The sequence below is a fragment of the Thunnus albacares genome, chromosome 3, assembly GCF_914725855.1.
Source record: "Thunnus albacares chromosome 3, fThuAlb1.1, whole genome shotgun sequence".
In the NCBI taxonomy this organism is placed as follows: domain Eukaryota; kingdom Metazoa; phylum Chordata; class Actinopteri; order Scombriformes; family Scombridae; genus Thunnus; species Thunnus albacares.
The window spans coordinates 28,590,840-28,612,894 of NC_058108.1; the positions used below are offsets into that span (position 1 = coordinate 28,590,840).

Sequence of the window (22,055 nt, forward strand, 5' to 3'; positions counted from 1 at the left end):
TTAAACAGTCCTATCAGATCCTATCAGAAAAGTGCACAAAACATTTTTTTTTCCACTGTTCTTAACTCTTGACACACTGCAGCAAGGAGCTGAATATCAAAACTTCCCATTCTTCCCTCTGAAATACATCCAGGCGTCAGCATTTCTTGACATTTTGCTGAACAGCTCATTTGGATTTCAAAGCAGACTACTGATAAAGTCTTCTGGCAACTGTTTCAGAGGATTTGAGATTCAGAGGTTTCGCATCAGAATATGAACACAGGTGGCTAAACAATGTAAAAACCTGAATTTAAAAAAAACATAAAAAGAAAGAAGAAACAGTTGATGACCAGAACTGTGACTGCTTTTTTGGGAAAGTTGGAATTCAAAATTGAAGACAAGGACTTAAGAATTGCCTGTTATCCACTTTTGAGTTTGAGATTTCATTATGCCTGTGCTACAATGATGTCTGAAGGCGCAGAGGCTGCAACCTCAAACACTGGTAGTTCACCAAGTATTTGAGCTAGGAATTATAAAATGGTTAAGTCTGTTTGTATTTACCTTATTATGAACTTTGATCAGCATTGCCATTGTGCTTTTCCTTTGGTTTTTACCCACCATGCCTAAAATTCACAAAAATGTTGCAAAACAAGCTTCTTTGCTTTAGTAGAGAAGTTGTCATATGACATGGAGTTAAAGGATTTGTTCACAATTATTCAAATCTTTCTTAAAACAATAATCAGACGCCCAAATGAAGATTGAAACAGGTTTTGCTTGCTGTAATCATTCCTCCTGTCCATACTGAACATTAGAGGATCCCCTCCAAATGCACTTACAATATAGCAAAAAAGTATTTAAAAAGTTTATCTGAAGATAATATGAGGCTTCAGCTGTCCAAATTAGTCAAATAAACTGGATATTTTCCACATTTACAGTCCGGACAGTGTTTTTCCTGTTCAGCCGCAGTGGACGGATAGTATCAAAAAAGAGGGAATTGGGCACTAAACGATTTTGACTTCATTTGACTAATTTGGATGGCTGAAGGCTGAAGCCTGAAGCCGTATTAGCTTCAAATAATCTTTTAAATACATCTTTGCAGAGAGAAATGCATTATGGAGGAATAATTACAGCAAGAAAAACAAATCAATGTTCATTTAGGTACCTAACTGTTTTAAGGCTAAGACTAAAATGTGAACCTATCTTTTCACACGACTGTCCATTGAGGGATATTATAACTTGTGCACTCCCTTGAGTAGTGGTTTTCATCCAGTTATAAATCATAAAATATCACATCACTATGATAAAAAAAAAAAAAAAAACTCACATTATCTTATCAGGAAAAGGGGCTTGAACAGAGGGTTGGTGTTAACAAAAAGAAAAAGTTCAGCAGGTTGTTAGAAATGGCAGTGGGAAAAAGTCAAGTGAATGGATACATTTATGCAAAAGAATGTAGCGTTAAGCTACTATGATGCTGAATATGTTACATGAGTCGTCACTTAACATTGTGACAAAAAGTTCAGGCATACATTCAAAAGTTTGTTTTTTTTAAAGAAGTGGAATCGATTAAGATCAGGCAGAAGTGACAGTCTGTGTTTACAGACGGCCTCTCCTGCCACAGCGAGCAGAGACAGGGAGTGTATGATATTGCAATGAGCCTTGATAACAAGCTTTATAATCACTCGCTTTCATCTCGCCGTACACGTCACTAGCTGAGATAAAAAATATAGAAAAGCTCCAATTATCTGGGATGACTTTGTATTCACCTTTGGCTCTTAACTTGCTTTCCATCACAAGCTCTGTGTGTGTGTGTGTGTGTGTGTGTGTATGTGTGTGTGTGTGTGTGTGTGAGTGTTACGGGGTGAGTTTGACATAGGACGAAGGTATATAACCCTCCTCTCCACTGGCTCTAAGGACTCTCATCCATCCATCTCCTTTATCATCCTCCATTATACTCAGCTGCTCTCCCTCTGTAATGGAAATGGTGCCCTCGCTGTTGCCTGAATACACAAACACACACACAAAGGTAAAGAGACACATTAGAAGGCTAGAAAGGAGATCTATTTATGAACAAGTTGAGCGGATATTAAAATGTACCTTCAAAGGTGTACAGAGCTGTGCATTGGCCAAGAGGAGTCTCTGTGTCATCAAACTCATCATCAAACTCTGAGTAGATGTTCTGAGGCTGGTCAGCTGTTACAACGCTGCAGACACAAATGTACAAGAAAAAAATCAAAATTAAAACACAGTTTCATCTCTTTTTGCTCCACACATTCACATTTAAAGGAATAGTTTGACACTATGGTAAATATTGTGCACTTATTTGCTTTCTTGCTAAGACTGTCTGTACGATAAATATAAAGATACCCCCTGCAGCCTGTTAGCTTAGCTTAGCATAAAATCCACCCACCAGCACCTTTAAACCAAACTTGTCATTTTTTGTATGGATTAAAGAAATGAGATAGAACATGTTTCATTATTCCACTTCACTACCTGTTTTGGAACAAAAAAATGCCTGAAATTAGTCTTGCCCGACACCTTTCATGTCAGGTTTCGTGTGAAAGTATCAGAAACGCTAGATGTGATACAGAAACAGAGCAGAAGGTTTTTGAAGTCGGTAAAAACTGAAAAGTGTTGATGAAAAGGGTGGTATGGGGCTGTAAACACAATGCCAGTGAATGTGAATACCTGCCTCACATTTGAAGAAAATAGCTCACAGTATGACAATTCTACGGTGTTTTATTTATGAAAAGATCCACATTTTTGTAAACACGAAATCTTTCTGATTACAGCAAACACCACAAAAGAAAGGAACAGAGGGCTGACTAGTGGATGCTGATGTCCTAGTGGAGTTAATGAGGTTAATTAGTGAGCTTTAGAGGTGCAGGAAGTCACATTTTGTTACCTTTGGATAGAGCCAGGAGAGCTGTTTCCCCCTGTTTCCAGTCTTTATGCTAAGCTAAGCTAACCTGCTCATGGCTTCATATTTGCCATACATGAGAGCAGCATCAATCTCCTCATCTAATTCTCTAAAAATCTAAAAAGAGAGTAAGTAAAATTCCCAAAATGTCAAACTATTCCTTTAAATACAAGCCTTACCCATGCGGAGTATTATTGTTGATGGTGTTGGAAGATTCTTCTCCTCCCACTGCTTCTGACAGCCACGTCTGTGGTGAACAAGCAATAAAAAGTTTTAGAAAAATGAACAAATACTTATACTGATCTGTCATACACACATTGTGTGCGTGTGTGTGTGTGTGCGTGTGTGTGTGTTTTAACCTCATATTTGGTGAGCTCCCCCCTCAGGCGCCCAATGGTTTGGGCAGTCTCTGTGATCTGAGGCTCCAGGCTGGAGGGGTCTCCCATCTGTGGATTCTGCTCATACACACCCTTCATCTTCTCCAGAGCGTCACTGAGGTCAGACAGGAGGAGAACAGTGTTATTGTTTTGGAAATGTAAGCGCTCATTAAGGATGTTTCTCTCCTGTGCAGCTCTGCTGATTAGGACAGGATGGGCGAGTAGAAGCTTTTACAAGTTGGGAAGACATGCAGAAGGGATATACAATGAACTATAGTGTACTGTATATGTGCTGGATGGGGTTGAGTTCAAGGCTCTGTGCATGTCAGAGAAGTTATTTCACATAAAACTTTAAAATCTGACTTTGTGCAACAGGGCAACAGGGTAAACAGGAAAGGGCCTTTCCTGTTTACCAGGAAAAACAACCCCAAACCAGAAGCACAAAAAAGTATGCAGATATCTTTGGCAATGTAGCATAGGCATGTTAACTCAAGCAAATCTTGTGACCTCAAAGTCTGAGAAAGCCCAAGGACAACTGTGACACAAGTGATTGATTGAAATCATTCAATCATTTAAAAGTGTACATGCACCTGAGACTTGTCTAACACATCATTTTAAAAAATTAGTTCAGATTTGACTTTTAAACTTTTAGTACATAATAGCTATAATAGCTAAATGATACAGAGAAATACTTTTCTTTTCCCTGCTGTATACAGTTCACAAGATTTTAGATTAATTCAGCCTCAACTAATTAGGTGCCTACCAATTAAAGTATTAAAAATGGTTCCCAACAGACCAAAAACATGTCAAGAATGAATGTATTTTGGACAAATTAGGGCTTATCAGGTCAAAAGAGGGACATTGATGAAGTCTCAGACAACAGTGTGTCACATGTAGTTTTTCAGGAACAGCTGCATTGCTGTTGCCGTTGTTGTCACCTCTGGTCCTGCGCCTTGTGCAGATCTTTGGAGATTTCATCAATCTTTCCCTGCAGCCTCTTCTTCCTCTGCTCTGGAGGAAGGTGAGAGAAGTCCTCTGCAGCAGGCGGCTACACACACATACATACACACACACACACAATACAATAAAATGTGTCATGTATCATCATGTATACAACAATCTTATCATTTCTGAGCACCAGATGTCACTCCTCCCTGCCTCTACAGTATCTCTCTCTCCCAGTGCAAATACCTCAATACCCAGACTGACAGGTTAATACTGCAAATGGAGCTTGTTAGTGAGGAAACATAACAGCAGAGGGCCACGTAATTACTCTGTGTCAAAGAAACCACCCTGTTCTAGGTATGAAAGCAGTGAATAGAATACCAAAGAAGTAAACATGGTTAAAGACAAACAGAGTGAACTTTGTAACATCCCCTGACACTCCCTGATTATCATAAGGAGAATACCATTGGTTTTAAAGTGCGCAATGTTTTGGATTGTTGCATACCAAATGAACAACTCATAGACAGAAATAACAAGGACGACTCTTTCCCCTGTGATGTCATACCAATATTTAAGCAATTAAATATTTTTAGTTTTAATTTTATATAGCACTTTTCAAAACAATAGTACAGAGAGACAAAAAATGTATACACATACAAACAAGGAAATATTAATTATTATTATGATAATGATTATGACTATTGGGAAATTATAATGAATGCAAAAGTGATTTAATATGCTTTTTAAAAAATTTAGCTTCTCAAAGATTTTGAGAGAGTTCCTAAGTCCTCTAAAATATCTGCATTATTTTCTAGTTAAAAGCTTTGCTGCTGAGTTCTGGATCAGCTTGAGCAAAGCAGCCTGACTGAGGCTGGTGAACGAGGTGTGATGTAATAAAAGCATGGATGACTTGCTCAAAATCTCGAGGTTGAAGGAGCGGCCTAATGCTTCGTCTCCATAGAGCAACTCCATGTTAATTAACAATATGAGATTATACACTGACTTTATTATGAACACCCCTAATAACCTCATTAACACACATGAGGTGGGCGAAATATTAGGAATACTTTTCAATATAATACACTCCAATACACCACCACCAACCTCTACGACCTCAATAATAAACATAAAGTATGATTATCACCTTTCTGACAATGTCAAAAACTGAAAATGTATAAGCTTTGTAAAAGTAGAATTTATGGCAGAGCTGTTGGAGTGGATTGCAATAGATTGCATATGTGTTCCTAATAAAGTGCTCGGTGAGTGTAGTGTAAGACTGTATCACCAGAATAGTAGTGCTACGTTGGGAATAGGGACCAAGAGAAAGGCTGAGAAACTGTTCAGTGTGTTTGTGTGGATTATCCAGGACACTGCTGTTGATGTATGTTGATTTTTGCTACATGTGTGTTTTATTCTTTGTTTACCTGTGTGGGCCACATGACGTAAAAGACACATTTCAATCGGCTTGCAACAGATAATAAAGCTGCTATATTATAGAGGGGTGGAAACAGGGGCAGATATCGCAAAATCTAAATTATCTGCATGGCTAGATACCACTGGAGTTAAGTAAGAAAATAAGTGTTTTTTAAATTATATAAGGTCCTGAAGTTATTTATATCAGTATGACATCACAGAATAAAGGCTTGGATCTCTGGTTTTTAGTTAGTTTGGGTAGAAAGCTAAAAATGATTCCTGAGGAGAAAATGGAGTGCCCTTTGAGAAAAAACCTTTGATTTTGAAAATGAAAGAGTAACTGCACCCAGGAAAACAATCTTGCTTGCACTGCCAACTGTGGTCACAGATACAACAGACCACACCTGGCCACACCCACCTGTGATTACGGGTGTGGTCAAAGGTTTAACAGGCATAAGGCCCAGTCACACCAGAATATAACAAAATCGGTTAATTTAATCTAAAATCGCCACAATCAGTGGATTCCCTTGCGTGGGCAAATTAAATCCTTACAATTGTTTTGCAAAGAGTTCAACTTTGGGGAACAGAGAGCTAGAGAGTCCAAAATGGAGGAAGTTATCATAGCTTGTTATTTTACTCTCCTCTGACCGAGTAGTTAAAAACTGATCCACAAAAAGAGGTTTCTAGACATTGACACTGAAGTCGATGGTTCAAATGTATCTTCTGAGTAAACTGTGTAAAGTTTGTCCTGTTAGCGACCCAGCTAGTGAGCTAATGGAAAGTTTTAACAGTTAACAGTAAGCTAACTAGCTCGGAGAGTTTGTTGTTTCTTTTGAGCCCTCCCTCAATAAGTTTCAATTGAATGAAATGTACAATACTGAGAACAAAATGCCAGAGGGAAGCTCAGTGCAGAGAAAATAGAAAAAAGCTCAGAGACCAATTGTGACTGACTACCATGTTCCCAGCTTTCTACTATGTTAGTTGTTAGCTTTCTAGTTACAGTAGCTCACCAACTAGCAGATTAATTCCATATTTGACAAACTAAATGTTTTTAATGACTCTCTTTGTCCCCTAGTGTCTCATTAATCTACCGCACCCGTCCTATTACTCCTATGAAAATATGAAATGAGTTTGTTTTTTGTGACTTACTGACTGAAAATTTGCACAAATTTGCATCAAGACCTATCATATTTGTATGACATTTCATATTAATGTTTTTATTCTTCTTATGATGATGGTGTCTTGAATGTGATTAGATGACTTTGATGTCACTAGTCATTTCCCTATATTTTTATGCCTTCTTTCCTTTCTGTGGGTATTTGCCTGTGGAAGACTTGTAGTTGGTCGAAATGTCACAATTAGATGGAGCTCTGATTTAGTGTGCGGATATTTCTTGCATCTAGTTTAATTGTTTTTTGAATCAGGCACCTACCCCCACTGAGGTTTTGTGGATGTGCACATGACTACTTTGTTTCATAGCACTAGCATGTTCCCAGCTTGCTAGCCTGTTAGTTGTTAGCTCTTTAGCCACAGTAGTTCCTCTAATGCTTTCACAAAGATGTGCGGATACATTTGCGCCACTTTCTGGTGTGAACAGGCCTTTATACCTTTCAAATAGGGCTGTAACTAATAATTATTTTCATTATTGGGTAATCTTCTGATTATTTTCTCAATTAATCGATGTTGCAACTCTACTTTCAACGCACAGAGGTCAATGCAGCATGATCCAGTGTGAAGTTACTCTTCCCCTTGTAAAGAATCAAGCACCAGAATACTGTTACCTAAGCACCTTTTTAGTTTACTCTCTATATAACCACAATAAATGTTACCATGTGCTTTTCAGCATGTGATATCTAGACAGGGGGAAGAGGAGACTCAGCATGAGACAGGTACATAACAAACATACAACACAGGAAACACACTTTTGCAATAACAAAAACACAGGGACAAATTAAGAATGTCTAAGTATAACAGCTAATTTACATGCATAGCATCAATGAGACAAACACATGAAGGAGGAGATGTTTACAGGACGAGGATGTGAACATGACAGCGAGGAGGAGGAGGGCGGAGCTCGGACCTGAGCTGATGTCAGCCAAGATGGGAGCGTCACTCACCGAGCGAGGTTTGTGAAATGCCTTTAAGGTGGAAATCCTGCTGACAGAGCGATTAAACTCCCTCAGACAGAGAGAGAGGGGGGAGCACTGCTGCTTGGAGAGGGGGTGAGAAAGGGGGAAAGGGAGAGTGCGGTTGCCGGGCGGGAAAGGGGACGGGGGAGAGAAGGAAGGAGGGGCAAACTGAAGAGGGGAGAAAAAGCAAAAAGGTGGAGGAACAGGGAGCAGACAAAGAGGAGCAGAGGAGGGAGAAAATGGCACTGGTGACAAGAGGAAAGAAGAAAAGGCGAGTGTCAAAAAGATGCAGATATTTTTGTAGTAAAGTGGACAAAGAGAGAAAAAGACAGAGCAAGGGGAGTTTCTGGGCAAGTCTGTGCAGCAGACTGGAATTAGAGTTGGCCCCTGAGGGCAACAGGGTGGTGGGGTAAGACATGAGAGGAATGTTGAGTTGAGTTCATGTGCGCATGTGTTTGTTTTAATGCATCGTTATGAGTGTCATTTTACATTTTTACAGGAGCAAGATAAGAAGAGAGCTGGGCCTGGATAGCTTAATCTGACTATTTATGGTTTGATACAAGTCAAAGCTAACTTTTGGAGCTGTTGTCATGGCTACACAGCCATAAGCTCAAACCTACAAAAGTATAGGTATAGGTAAGCTGTTAGTTAAAAGGGAACTCCACCAATTTTACACATCAAAAGTGTGTTTACAGGTGTTGGGGAAGTACTATATACAAAACAAGTTGTACAAAAAACTTTTTGTGGCTACAGAGGGAGGTCCGATAAGTGATGTCACATTTTTTAAATGATTTATAATGTATACAACACAAAACTCCAAGATATCACAATCAACTACGACATGATGAAGATGTAATGTCAAAACATCATAGTAATAATGTGAAATAAGTAATGAATCTAAATTTTACATTTAAATTCTACATTCTTGGATGCATCTATTAAGTGAATGGGCACTTTTTTCTTAAACGTCATTTTAACTTTAAAATTTATCAACTGTTCTTGCATATCATGCAATCAAATTTAAATTGGATTGAGTTTATAAATTAAAGTTATATTATTTTAATCAGACTGATTACTGAATTCTCTTAGCTGCAATTTAATTGTGGATTTTGGAGTGAATTTGGTCTGCTTCAAGAGAAGTTTTCTGCAGAGTTTCATTTCATAATTAAAATATGCTCAAAGCTTTAAATTAACTACTCTGCAGCACTCTATGATCAGCACTCAGCTCAGTTATTCAAGATGACATCCAACACTAACAACTCAATCTGTTAGTATGTTTGAAGAACCAGGTTAGATGGATTAGAATTAACAGGGTAATTTTAATCTGATAACAACATGTTGGATTATGTTTGCTAGACTATTTTTTAACAACTGGGCACAAACAGGTCAGAGGGGATTTTCAGGTTGTCAAAAGCAGAAGCAGGAGGAGACGAGAGAGGAGAGGAAGTGAATATCCTAACGACGCTACACTTTTGCACTTCTCATATAAACTCAGAACCAGGCAAATGTAATGTGGGCATTAGGGTGCAAGTTCACCTTGTGCTTCTTGCTGAAAGGCCACAGTTTGGCGCGCACTTTCGGTGGGTTGAGGCTGGAGTCAGAGGTTGCTGCTTTGATTCCCTGGGTGTAGTCTTCAAACTCCACATCTGCGGGTCGCTCGAAACCAGACTTGTGCTGCTCTATGAACAGTATTGAGTCCTGCAAGCAGACACAGACAATGATTCACAAAGAAACTGATTTTAAGGAAGTGTTGCCTGTGTGTGTGTGTGTGTGTGTGTGTGTGTGTGTGTGAGTGACATATCAAACAATGACCGACTGACACCAGATTTTTGACATTGGACAAATAACCGTATATCTGATGGGATCTGCAATGTCTCAGACAACAGGTTGAGTGAAAACTCTGGAAAGGATCATAGGTGTCTCTCTCCCTGCCATAGCTGACATCTACAAAGCCTGGTGTGGCTGAAAGGAAAGGCCTCCGATGTAGTAGCTGAATCCTTATACCCCTCCCACCATCTCTTTGCACCGGCCAGACTATGTAACAGCTCTGATTCTGAACACTCAGATTGCAAATATGCAAAATGCAAACTCCAGGCTTCAAAACAGAAGTCCATAAACCAATGGGTGATGTCATGATGTCTTTGTCCATTATTTTTTACAGTCTATGGTTGAACCAGCCACTTTGTTTCTTTGGGACTAATTTTGCACTATTTTTGGACCACATTCTGCATTCTGTATCCTGTAATCATCCTGTATATTTCATAAACTATTATATTTACATTATGAAAGTAACAATGAAGAACTTGAACTTGATAACAACATACTGGCCCATATTAGTTTTTCAACATAAATACATGACTATTGAAGAGTTGTGACCAAGATATGTACTTTATATATACTGTTATTTATTTTATTTTAGTTTTAAATAATGAACTTCACTGTATTCAGTCCTGGAGTCAGAGGAAAGCAACTGGCCGGGCATTTGGTTTTTATAGGCAGGGCCGCACCCACATTTAAGACTTTTAGGAGGACACCTACATGTTCTGTTCATGTTTTCAACAACTGCTGTCACCACGACAACCACAACACATTAAGCTGAAAGTCACCAGATAACACGGTCACTGGTTAAGTAGAAACACCTGTTTTAGTGACCCTGTTAATTGGCAACTTTCAGCTGAATGCGTTGTGGTTGCTTGTAGTGACAGCTGCTGGCTCCTAAAAGCCTTATCAATTTCACTTTAATCAAACAATGTGTTTATTATCTACGCCAACCATTTATAATGTGGCAAACAAAACATAGCCTATAAGTTGGCGGTGCAGCTGTAGTCTATCTTGTGATTTTATACTCATCATCAACCAATGACAAGCCTGCTTTGTCATTGTGCACACACTAAAAGAAGAGTTTGTGCCTAAATAATGTGTAAACTGTGTGGTCACACAGCCAGTATTCACTGGGTTTGACCAGCCTACTGTCCGTTTAACTTGTGACCATTAGTGTGAATGATCCAACGAGATTCAGCGTTTCATCTCAAGCAAGTTATTTAAAAAGATTGAGTTCAGAACTGCCACAAACTGAAGTTCAGAGGGTTAAACTTCTCAGAAACATAAACAGATGACAGAAGGATTAAATAAGAGTGAAACTAAAAGTGTGAATGCAACAACTGTTGTTGACAACTTCCAGACACCACAAATGGGCAAGGTTTGGAGTTTTTTGGGCTTCCTGTGAATTTTATTTTATTTTATTTTTTTCCCTGAGCCTCGTGGGCCCTTTTACGTTGTTGGGCTTGAGCCCCGGGAAGCTGAGCGGTATTGATGCTGATTTCTCCCGAGAGGGCCGAATTCCTGGATGGGTGGGCCTGGACCCCCGGGGCCCGCCCTTAATGCCGGGACTGACTGTATTTTAACATTAATTTACAGAGGAACGAAAAAACAACAAAGAAAAACAACCCCAGCCATAAAAATCACTGTAAACTTGTGTACATTAAAATAGAAACTTATTACAGGGGTTTCTACTGTATTTTTCTGGTCGCTCAGGGTACAGGTATACCTGTTATCATCAAGAGTGCTACTTAATGAAAACTAAAATAAGAAAACAAATTATCCAGGAACCTTTCAGGCCATTCAGTCACAACTTGTATCCTTCAGACCAATGGTGTCACAGATTAAGGTCTTTCATATTTGTTGTAAGACAATTACTTTAGATTTTAGTGCCTCCGTTAAGTCATATATAAAATATGAAAAAGTATTTTGAAGGTAGATTTTATTTAGTTTTTCTGTGTAAACAAATTCTCTCTTTTTCCATCCTTCAATCTAACTAATACAGTTTCTCGCAGCTTGCAGCAATGATTTGTTTTTCTTTGGAACATGAATGTCAAGCGCCAGAAGTTGTTATGATTATGATTAATCCCATGTGGGCTGGGCCGTTTTAATGGTATGACACGGTAACAAAACAGTAATTCCTTCATTCATATAGTCCAAAAAGCATCTTGTACTTACCTGTTTCTCATCAATTTTCCCCCCTGCTACAGAGATTCCCTCTAGACATTTGGAGATGATGGGCAGCACCTTCTTCTCGATGTCTGAAAACTGGCAGTAGCCCTCTGCCAGCCGCCGGATCCTCCGCTCATCCATGTCCTGCATTTTCTGTTGGGCACACAAAGATACACACAAGTTAAAGCCTCCTTGAATTTCACACTTTATTCACACTGTCTGTGTTTATACAGTGAACATTTCAATACATATAAACACACTGGAGAATGATAACATTTTGAAAGATAATCCATGGGTGTATTGGGTTTGTATTACACCAAACCAGTAGGTGTGTGAGCTCTGCCCAGTTGAACTGCATTGTGTATGTGCGTGTTTATGTATCTCATCGTCTCACGTTGAAGATCTGCGGTATCTCTGAGTAGTAGAAGAAGTTCTGTTCCTTGTTGTATTTCTGGAGCTGTGCTGCATAGTCGTTCCTGCATTCCTCTGCTGTGTGTGTACGGGCATGGGCATGCTGCTTGGCCTTCAGAGGGAAGAATAGATGGAACAACGGAGGAGAAAGTGAGCAGATGATGAGTGGATACAGGTAGGGAGAAAGCAAGAGATGCAAAACAAAATGCAAAGTAGGAGAAATGCAGGAATAGATGGAGGGAAGGTAGATACAAGGAGGTGGAAGCGGCCAAAGAAGCAGAGAGAGACAAGAAAAGAGGGGGAGTAAAAAAAGTTCAAGGATTTTCTTTCATTGAAAATATCTTAAAAACCAGTGGGGAGAAAAAAAAATAGTGCTCAGTTGTTAATGCTAATGTGTGTATGTGTGCGTGTTTACTTTCTCGACGTCGAGCCTGGTGGCATTGAGGTCACTCTCTGTTTTCTCTGCTTGTTGTGTGGCTTTTTCAGCCTCTGCCCACTCCTTGGCAAAGCGTTTTTTAGTCTGCAGGCATGAACACACACATACAAACCCACACAGTTATACACTTTAATGACTTGAGCATTAGCAGTAATAATAATGCTAAGGTCAGAGAATTGCATCTAAAAATGCAAGCAGATCAAACACAACGTTATGCTGTTTAAGGGTCAATTCACTCAAATTACAAATAACACAGTACATATATAGTTTCTCACTTAACTCTAGTGGTATCTAATCATGCAGATTGTTCGGGGGTTTTTTTGACCCGGCTTTGAGAGATCCGTCTCAGAGATTTCTGCTGCCACCACGAAAAAAATGCAAGTGAATGGAATTTAGTTTGTGGTTAAAAATATGTTTAAAAATATTCAGTAGCAACTTGTTTTTCCAAGAAATAGTGTCGACATTACTCTGGATAATCCACATACTTTGCTGTGATCGTTCTGCACTAGAACTACTTTCTATCAATGAAATACAGTAACCAGTCAAAAATTTGGACACACCTTTCAACTGAACCTTTGACTGGTTACTGTAGTTCCAATGAAAACTGCTCACATTGACGTCTGGGGATTATCAAGCGTAAACAGGGTTATTGTTTCTGGGAAAGCTGTTGCTAATGAACAAAAATTCCATTCACCATCTATTAAACTGGGGAAGGGGCAGAAGTTTCAGAAACAAGGAAATGAAACATGAATGGTTACACTTTGTTTCACAGGTATGTAGATTTCTAATAATTCCCTACAAGGCTTCTTGGAAAGAACCATGTAAAGCAGTTCCACCAAACATGCAAAAATGTGGTATTTGACTACAGGCGAACATATATGAAGGATGAAATTTCCAACAATACTATACAATTCAATATTGAAATGGAGAAGTTCTTTTAAGGAAATTCCTCGGGTCAACAACTGCTTTTAAAGTCAACACAACAAGATGAAGTAACTAAAATAAATGTCACAGATCTTTGTCTCTATTATCCCTAAAAATACCAAATTAAATACTGTAGTTATTTCAAGGAAACCATAAAAACATGCTGGAAAATTATAAAAAATAACAGACCTCACAACTCAACACTCATGTTCAAGCCAATTTTTTTTCTTTTTTTTTCATTGTTCATCTATTAATTCATTCAGTCTTTTCACTCATTTATTACTGTATCCTCCCTCTGGTCTGACTACTCTGTAAAAAGCATATAAATCCCTCTTTCAACTTTGGCTAAAATACAATTTTCATGTTATATTATATGTCTTTTCATGTTTCATGTTGTTAAATACTGTTTATCAGTTGTTCTGTCCTTTTTATACTGATAAAAAAAAGTAATGGTTAAAAACTATCTGCATGACTAGACACCACAAGAAGAGAGTGAGAATTTATTTTAATAATTTGGGTGAAATAACCCTTTCAATAACAATTACGTGATCCAAAGTAGACATCTGCAAGCAACAACAATAACACTCACACTTTCTAGGTGTTTTAAGCTGCTCTCTAAATTCTGCTGGGCCTTCTTGGCATCAGACAGGTGCTGGGGAAGGAAGAGGTTGCATTAAATTACAGCAGTTTAAGATGATGACACAACATCAATTTGTAATCTGCCACACTTCACTTCTTTCCTCCCTTTTCTTTCTCCCTCCCTTCCTGTCTCCCTCCCTCTTTTCTCCCTTTCTCACTGTTTTGCGTTCTTGTTTGAGGTCCTGAAGGTACTTTGTGAGTTCGACACAGATGCCGGTTATCATGTTTTCAGCGATGAGCTCCCGTTGGCCGGCGTAATCGTTCAGCTCGTTAAGGATCTCCTGGAATGATTCGTGATTGCTGAATCTGAAGCAAGGAAGAGGGATAAATTTGGCAAATTATCACAGCTGGAGCGAACAATACTTAATTGTGTGTGTGTGTGTGTGTAAATGAAAAATAAGAGAGGTGAAGGAGAAACAATAGACACAAGACATTTCATTGTTCTCTCACTTGCAATCTAGCTCTTCCTTGCTCCCTCGTTTGGCATATTTCTTTGTCAGACTCCTGTTAAGACAGTTTAAAAGAAGTGGTGTGACTCTCTATTACAAACACATAAATGCACAAAGCCACAATTCCTTTTTTGATCCCAAATCATGTAAATATAAATAAACATTGAGAAAGAAAACAAGCTCACAAACACGCAGGGCACACCTGAGTTGCTTGGCGTAGCTTTGTTCGATCTCTGTCCGTTCCTTCACAAACTTTATGTAACGTTCCACCAGGTCGAGGCCTGATTGCGTATGCTTGTCGATGACATCATACTGGTCCTAAGAGAGGAACAATATAAAGCAACATGTGTTACACATAATATGACCTCAAACACTGGCAGCATCTGTTAAGAAACAGCAAACCTCCAACACACATCTGACACAGTGCACTTTAAAAGGTATTCCTATAACATGTTTTTATTCTTGTGGCTCTCCAACTCTTTGGAGTTTCTTTGAAATGAAACAGTGACTGTGGTGTGAAAATATGTTTTCTGATGTTACGGGTGGGTCCATTAATATTCAGTGAATAGTGGAGGACTGCAACTAACTCAAATAGCTTGTTTTATTTGACTAGCAGTCTAAAACACAAAGTTCTATGAGAAAGAGCAGCTGCACCAAAGATGAGCTCCTGAATACATCTCAAACTTGGACTTAAAAAAGTGGGACATTTTGCAGAATAACCATCCATTAATCTTCAGAAAGGCCTCTGGCGGGAAGGTGGCAGCATTGATCAGACAGAGGAGGAAATATCATCTTTGGATATATTTCTTAAAATCTAAGCTAGCTGTCAACTGCTAACTGCTACCAACAGTCCAAAGGGGAAAATGCACTAAAGAAGCAAACAGAAGAGTTGTTTTGTAGGGACAAGAGGAGGTATTAAAGGAAGGATCCTTGTTGATGGCATTCTCTCTCTCTCTCCATGAGCTGGTGTGATGGCATTCAGACTACGTCAACAAAAACTGAAAATCAGCTTTGTAAAAGTAGAATTTATGGCAGAGCTGCTGTATTGGATTGCATTAGATTGTACAGGTGATCCTAATAAAGTGCTTAGAGAGTGTGGATACTACCTACTTTTATAACATAGACCTATGGCACTGTGATATTCTGCTGGTCTGCAACTAACAGTTATCTGTTTTATCAGTTCATTTGAGAGACGACAAGAGAGAGAAGGAGAGAAAGATGCAACAGAGGTCCCTGTTTGGACTTGAACAGGCAACATTGCATTTCATGGTCGTCATCTTAATTTGTTGTTGTAATCTTTGGGGGCGGCTCCTGATTATTTTCTTGATTACTCGGTGAATCGCTTGATCTATAAAACGTCAGAAAATAGCTTTTTAAGGACGGCCATCACAGTTTTCTAAAGCCCGATGTGATGCTATCATATTGCTTTGGCCAAAAGTCCAAAACAAACAGATACTCAGTTTATTATGACATAGGAAAAAGAGCAAATTCACACAAACTGAGAAACTGAGATTAGAGAATGTTTGGCATTTTTGCTCTGAAAAGGGACTTAAATGAATAATTTATCATTAAAGTAGTCCAAAAATATCTAACTTTGTTGTGATATTTATATTGATTATTACCCCGCCCACTAAATTCAGGCTCTGACCACTGAAGCATCAGACATGCAGACACTGATAATAGCCCTTTATTGCAATTAACGATTATTTTCATTATCAATTAACCTCAGATTATTTTCTCGCTTAAGTGATTAATCGTTTGGTCTAAAGAATGTCAGAAAATAGCAAAATAATTCCTATCACAAGGTTGTCGAGCCCAAAGGGACGTCTGAGGTTTCTTGTTTTGTCCAACCAACAGTTAAATACCCAAAGATATTCAGCTCACTACAGAAAACTAATGAGAAAGCCAGAAAATATCCACATTTGAGAAGCTAGAACCTGCGAATATTTACTTTAAGAATTACTTAACGATCAATCAAGTTGGGGCTGCAACTAACGCTTAGTGGTTTATTCATTATCGTTTAATCTCGTGATTGTTTACTCAATTTATCGATTAGTTGTTTGGTCTATAAAATGTCAGAAAATGGTGAAAAATGTCAATCAGTTCCCCAAAGCTCAACCTGACGTCCTCAAATGTCTTGTTCTGTCTTGACCAACCGTCCACAACCCAAAAATATTCAGTTTACTATCATAGAAGACTAAAGAAACCAAAAAATATTCACATTTAAGATGCTGGAACCAGAGAATTTTTACATTTTTTTCTTGAAGAATGACTCCAAACGACGATCGATTGTCAAAATAGTTGGAGATTAATTTAATAGTTGGCAACTAATCAATTAAATAACTAATCGTTGCATCTCTATATTGATTTCTATAATAGTAGCAGAATAATTTAGTTGATTAATAATCACTTCAGTGCTAATTGAATTGCTTCCATTTGCACAACATTTAATCCTGTAAAATCTATCAGGCTGTAGATCTGCCACGGATGGAAACTGGGAATAACCCTCTATACACACACACACACACACACACACACACACACACACACACACACACACACATCACAGTATCCTCCTTTATGCAATTCATTCTTTCTCTTTCTCTGTCACGCATACAAAATGTACAAAGGTGTAGTGGAGGATAAAAGTGAACGCCAGCATAACTCTCCTTTCAACATTCCTCTCTCTCTCTCTCTCATTCTCTCTCTCTCTTTCTCTCTTTACACACAACTATGCATTCAAAACACACACACACACACACTCGCAAACCTGCTGGACAGGTAACATTTGTCTTCTCTGTCCCCCTCTGGCTTTTATCTAAAGAGTGTCACAGCATACAGTAAAGGGCTCAACGAAGACGAATGTTCATGTAACAAAGTAATAGGGTGGTTCAACCTTTTAATTGTTCGTGTGGGAATGTGTGTGGGTGTGTGTGTGTGTGTGTGTGTAGAGGCTGCAGGGTCTTTTGGAGCCAGAGACATAGATATTGAGTCCTCAGAGGAGGGGAAGCTAAATGGAGATCCTGCAGTAACACAGTTAGCTATGTCCTGGATACCAGAAAAATCTGGGAGGAGGCAGGGAAGGAACTGGATTAGAAAACATAGGAGGACAATGGAGTCAAATAGTTGTTTTGTTGTGGTTGTTGTTGATGGAGAGAGATTAAAAATCTCATGAAGAATCTTTAAGATTTAGTCCTATATGCATTTCTCACTTCTGTGGCTACACCCCATTAATTTGTAATACATCTGCATGTTTGTGTTAGAGGAGGAAATACTGATAGTGACACGGAGAGGGTTCAGGAATGAGATAATCATTAGCTCAGTGTGAACCTCCGCCCTGTGACTGACGGTCCCAGGGGCCTCTCCAAACCCGGGAACCAGTCGGACTAGTCCCTCCCCTCCCTGTGACGTAAACACTGGCAGCAGCAGCAGGAGCAGCAACAGCAGCAGCACTTCCTGATCCAGGCTGATCTGAGGTCACATGCTAGCACACCTCAATCACACTGTAAGCTACAGAATGGATACGTAGATTAATGAGTGTGCATGCCGTCTGTTTAATCAGGTGACGTCTCAGGTGACTGTACTCTACAGACCCTGCTTCAGGTCAGCTCATGTAAAAGGTCAGATTAGGGCTGTGACTATGGTTATTGTCATTATACATTAATGTGCAGATTACCGTATTTTCTCCATTCATTGATTAATGGTTTAATTATACGAAATTGTGAAAAATGGCCATCACAATATCCTAAATCCAGAGTTGACATCTTCAAATTGCTGTCTTTTTTATCAAACACTCCAAAACCCAAAGATATTCAGTTTACTGTACTTTAAAACAAAGAAAAGCAGCACATTAGAGCTGGGACTAGATTATGTTTGATGCTTTCACTTGAAAAATGACTTACGGATAAACTTAAATGATTTGATGAATGGAATCATTAGTTTTCATCATCATCAAGTTTTTTTAAGCAAAAATGCCAAAAATTCACAAGCTCTGACTTTTCAAATGTGAGAATTTGCCGCTTTTTCTTTATTTATGTCATTGTAAACTGAATAATTTGGGGGTTTTGGACTGTTGATCTGACAAAACAAGCTATTTCAATTTGTTACCTTGGACTTTAGGAAAGTATAACAAGCATTATTCACTCATTTCTGACATCTTACAGACCAAAAAATTAATAAAATCAAGAAATAATCAAGGGATTACATCGATAATAAAAATAATTATTAGCTGCAGCCTTAGCTGGCAATTAACCTACTAATCGTTTCAGCTCAAGCTCAGACATGTTTCTTTTTTTCTCACAGTTCAGTCTGATGAAGCCACCGTCTGATATCAGATCCTCTAAAACACACCACAACACACAGCAGCTGAACGATTTTTGACTTCAGAAACAAACTCAGCATTAAAATAACAGTCTCACCCAGTCTGTGTTGCAGTGTGGGATAATCTCAGAGGCACGTACTCAGACTCTGACCACAATCACAGCAGGATTTGGGCAAATTAGTTGTGTTTGCTCTTCATCGCCAGCTATTAAACCGACTCGAATAAATAATCCAAGTCAGGACATTTTGTCTCAGCCAAAACACATAGCCTACAGTAACGTGTTTTAAAAGTTATCAGTCTGACTGTGATCAACGTAGAGCTGATGACAGAATATGTATCGACTATTTTAATCATTGATTAATTGTTTAAGTCATTTTAGAGCTACAACGATCAGTCAATCAGTAGAAAGTTAATCAGCAACTATTTTGATAATCGAATAATCGTTTCAGTCATTTTTCAAGCAAAAACGGCAAATATCGCCTGGTTTCAGCTTCTCAAATGTGAGGATTTGCAACTTTTCTTTGTAATATGTGACAATAAATTCAAAATCTTTAGGTTTTTTGATGGTTGGTTGGACAAAACAAGCAAATCAAAGACATCACTGTGGCCTCTTGTGAATGCCATTACATTTTTTTTTTCACATTTCATAGAAAAAACATTTAACCAAAAAAAGAATCTGCTGATTAATCGATGACAAAAATAATCGTTAGTTGCAGCCTTTAATCATTTCTTAAGACATTCTCTGGTTTCAGCTTCTCAAAAGTGAAGATTTCCTCTTTTTCTGTGTCTTCAGCTATAATAAGTAGAATATGTTTGGGTTTTGGACTGCTGGTCGGACAAAACAAGCAGTTAAAGACATCATGTTGGGATTAAGTAAACAGTGATGGCCATTTCTGTCATTTTGCAGACCAAACCAATAACCGAGAAAATAATTTCCAGATGAATCAATAATGAAAGTAATCGTTAGTGACAGCAATAGATCACTGGCCTCTCCAGTTTCAGTCCATATACTTTAATGGTGGCACTGTGGGGTGGTGTTGAGTGACGAGGACGCTGTCTGACCTGATGACTGTCAATGTGACTCACAGCTGAGACACTGACCAGATGCAGAGACACATGAGCTTTCACCACAGGACAGCCAGGCAGAAACCTTCCTGAGAAATGTTGCCAGAAAAGCAAAGCTCAGGTTCAAGCATGCATGAAGGAATAAAAAGAAAAAGGTGGAGGTGGTGGAGTAGGCTGCACCTTTAGCCTACAGTGTGTAGATAAATGCAAAGCCTCTCTGTAGCCAGAAAGAGCAATAAACCACTCTTCCCCCCCTCTCTGCTTATGATAAGGTATGCAGCAGGAGTTGCGAAATCCTCTGGCTGCAAGCTTTTACAGATAGACTCCTGCTGTTGTCTTGTATCCTACTCTGGATTACTTAACCCCGGCCTACAGTGGAAAAACAAGAGTCCCCCTATGTGTAGGCTATACTGTGTCGACGCAAACAATAGCAGGACAGACTTCTCTTAAGGGATGTTGAAGGTATTTTGTGAAATAATCCCAGAGGGCTCCACTTCTTCTTCTTCCTCTGTGTCAGCTGTCAACTTACCCAAAGATCAGTTCCCCAGTCCATGTCTACAGAAGTTCAGATTCCTCTCTGTCGTTTTGTGGCAAAAAAAAAGAGGAGGAGGGAAAGAAACGTCCAGGTAGTGGAGAAAAAGAAGAGAAAAACTCCTCTCGTCTCAAAGATTCCACAAAACTTTAGAGTCTCGAAAGCGGAGATGGCGGAGGAAATGTTTGGAGGAAGTCTACGCCTTCTCCTTGGCACGGACGGCTGTCCTGTTTCTTCTAGCCAGCGAGAGAAAAAATATGTTCAGCCGCTTTTTCCTGAAACAAGTTTGGGTCCCAGGGAGAGAGAGTGAGTGAGAGAGAGAGAGAGAGGGGGGGGGGGGGGGGGGGGGGGGGGAAACACAGCAGCAGCGTTTGTGTTTGTTTTATCTTAAAGAAGCAGCTTGCAAATGCTCTTGAAAGCGGAAACTTGTGCGTAATACAGTATATATAGTATGGCAGTAAAACACGATCACACTGTGAACTGGATTGGACATTGAACACATTTTTATAGATATCATCGCACCTGAGAGAATAAACTGAGATAAATCACTGGCTGGAGGACAAGTCTTTGGTCGGTTTGGTGCACCGGTTCGGTCCAGACTGAAATATCTCAACAACTGTTGGATGGATAGCCTTGAAATGTTGTACAGACAATCATGATCCCCAATGGATAAATCCTACTGACTTTAGTGAGTGGGACTTTAGTGTATTCATTGTCCTCCAGCGCCACCAGCAGGTTGACATTTTCAATCATCTTGTTATTGAACTTTGTTTAATGTTTATTCTCATGGGGATAAGTGGCCTTTAGCCTACATGAACATAAACTGATTCCACATATGACAGCATTTATAGATAGTTTGCAATGTCCCTTGATGGGCCTTTAAAATACATAAAACTCAACAGTAAAATACATGTAAAAATTGCACAAAAAACTCAACAATAAATATACACAAAACTCAACAAGAAAGTACATGCAAAACAGCACAAACAATTTACAAATAATCATACAATATAACTATCATAAATATAGTTAAATTGTTATTAATATCTCTACATCTACAAGATACAGTTGGGACTTTTTTTTTTTTTTTTTTAGCAAACATTAACATTTCCCACAAGATGATACTTAACTTTAGCAGTGGTGAAGTACTGAGAGCTTTTACCTAAAGATCCCCTCCAGACATGTTTTAAGAAATATTTAAAAAAAACAAAAAAACAAAACAAAACAAAAAAAACCCCAAAAAACCTTAGCTTTGAATAATAACTTGTTTCTGATATGGGTTTTTCCACAAATAAAATAGTTCAGTTACTTTATTAGAATCCTTGAAATTACATCTACTCCTCCTACCTCATTAAAAATCCAGAATCTATGAATATACAAATATTTTTCATTTCAAAAGTTTAACTGATGGACACAAGATGTCTCCTACCTCACTGTAAGGTCCGTTCTCACTGTTTGCACACTGGAGGCTTCACGTTTCCACATCACATTTGTGTGAGTTGCAAACTGGACCACGATTGGCTCCAAA

The 22,055-nt window shown here is 38.8% G+C and overlaps 1 protein-coding gene across 2 annotated transcripts; it reads right to left on the minus strand.

Annotated features, from left to right (window-relative positions):
- Nucleotides 1-865: 865 nt before the first annotated feature.
- On the minus strand, nt 866-21,213 carry trip10b (thyroid hormone receptor interactor 10b). 2 transcript variants are annotated; one of them, XM_044347503.1, is made up of 15 exons: nt 21,050-21,213; nt 20,525-20,802; nt 14,812-14,927; nt 14,611-14,664; nt 14,319-14,466; nt 14,111-14,173; nt 12,577-12,681; nt 12,145-12,273; nt 11,757-11,903; nt 9,297-9,458; nt 4,212-4,321; nt 3,256-3,388; nt 3,076-3,143; nt 2,074-2,180; nt 866-1,976 (listed from the first exon to the last, which is right to left on the minus strand). In XM_044347503.1, exons 2-15 carry the CDS (start codon nt 20,546-20,548, stop codon nt 1,831-1,833), a joined length of 1,512 nt encoding a protein of 503 aa, XP_044203438.1. In that variant the 5' UTR covers nt 20,549-20,802; nt 21,050-21,213; the 3' UTR covers nt 866-1,830. The 2 variants fall into 2 exon arrangements, with proteins under 2 accessions (XP_044203438.1, XP_044203437.1); XM_044347502.1 differs by lacking the exon at nt 21,050-21,213 and having other exon boundaries at nt 20,525-20,843.
- Nucleotides 21,214-22,055: the final 842 nt, after the last annotated feature.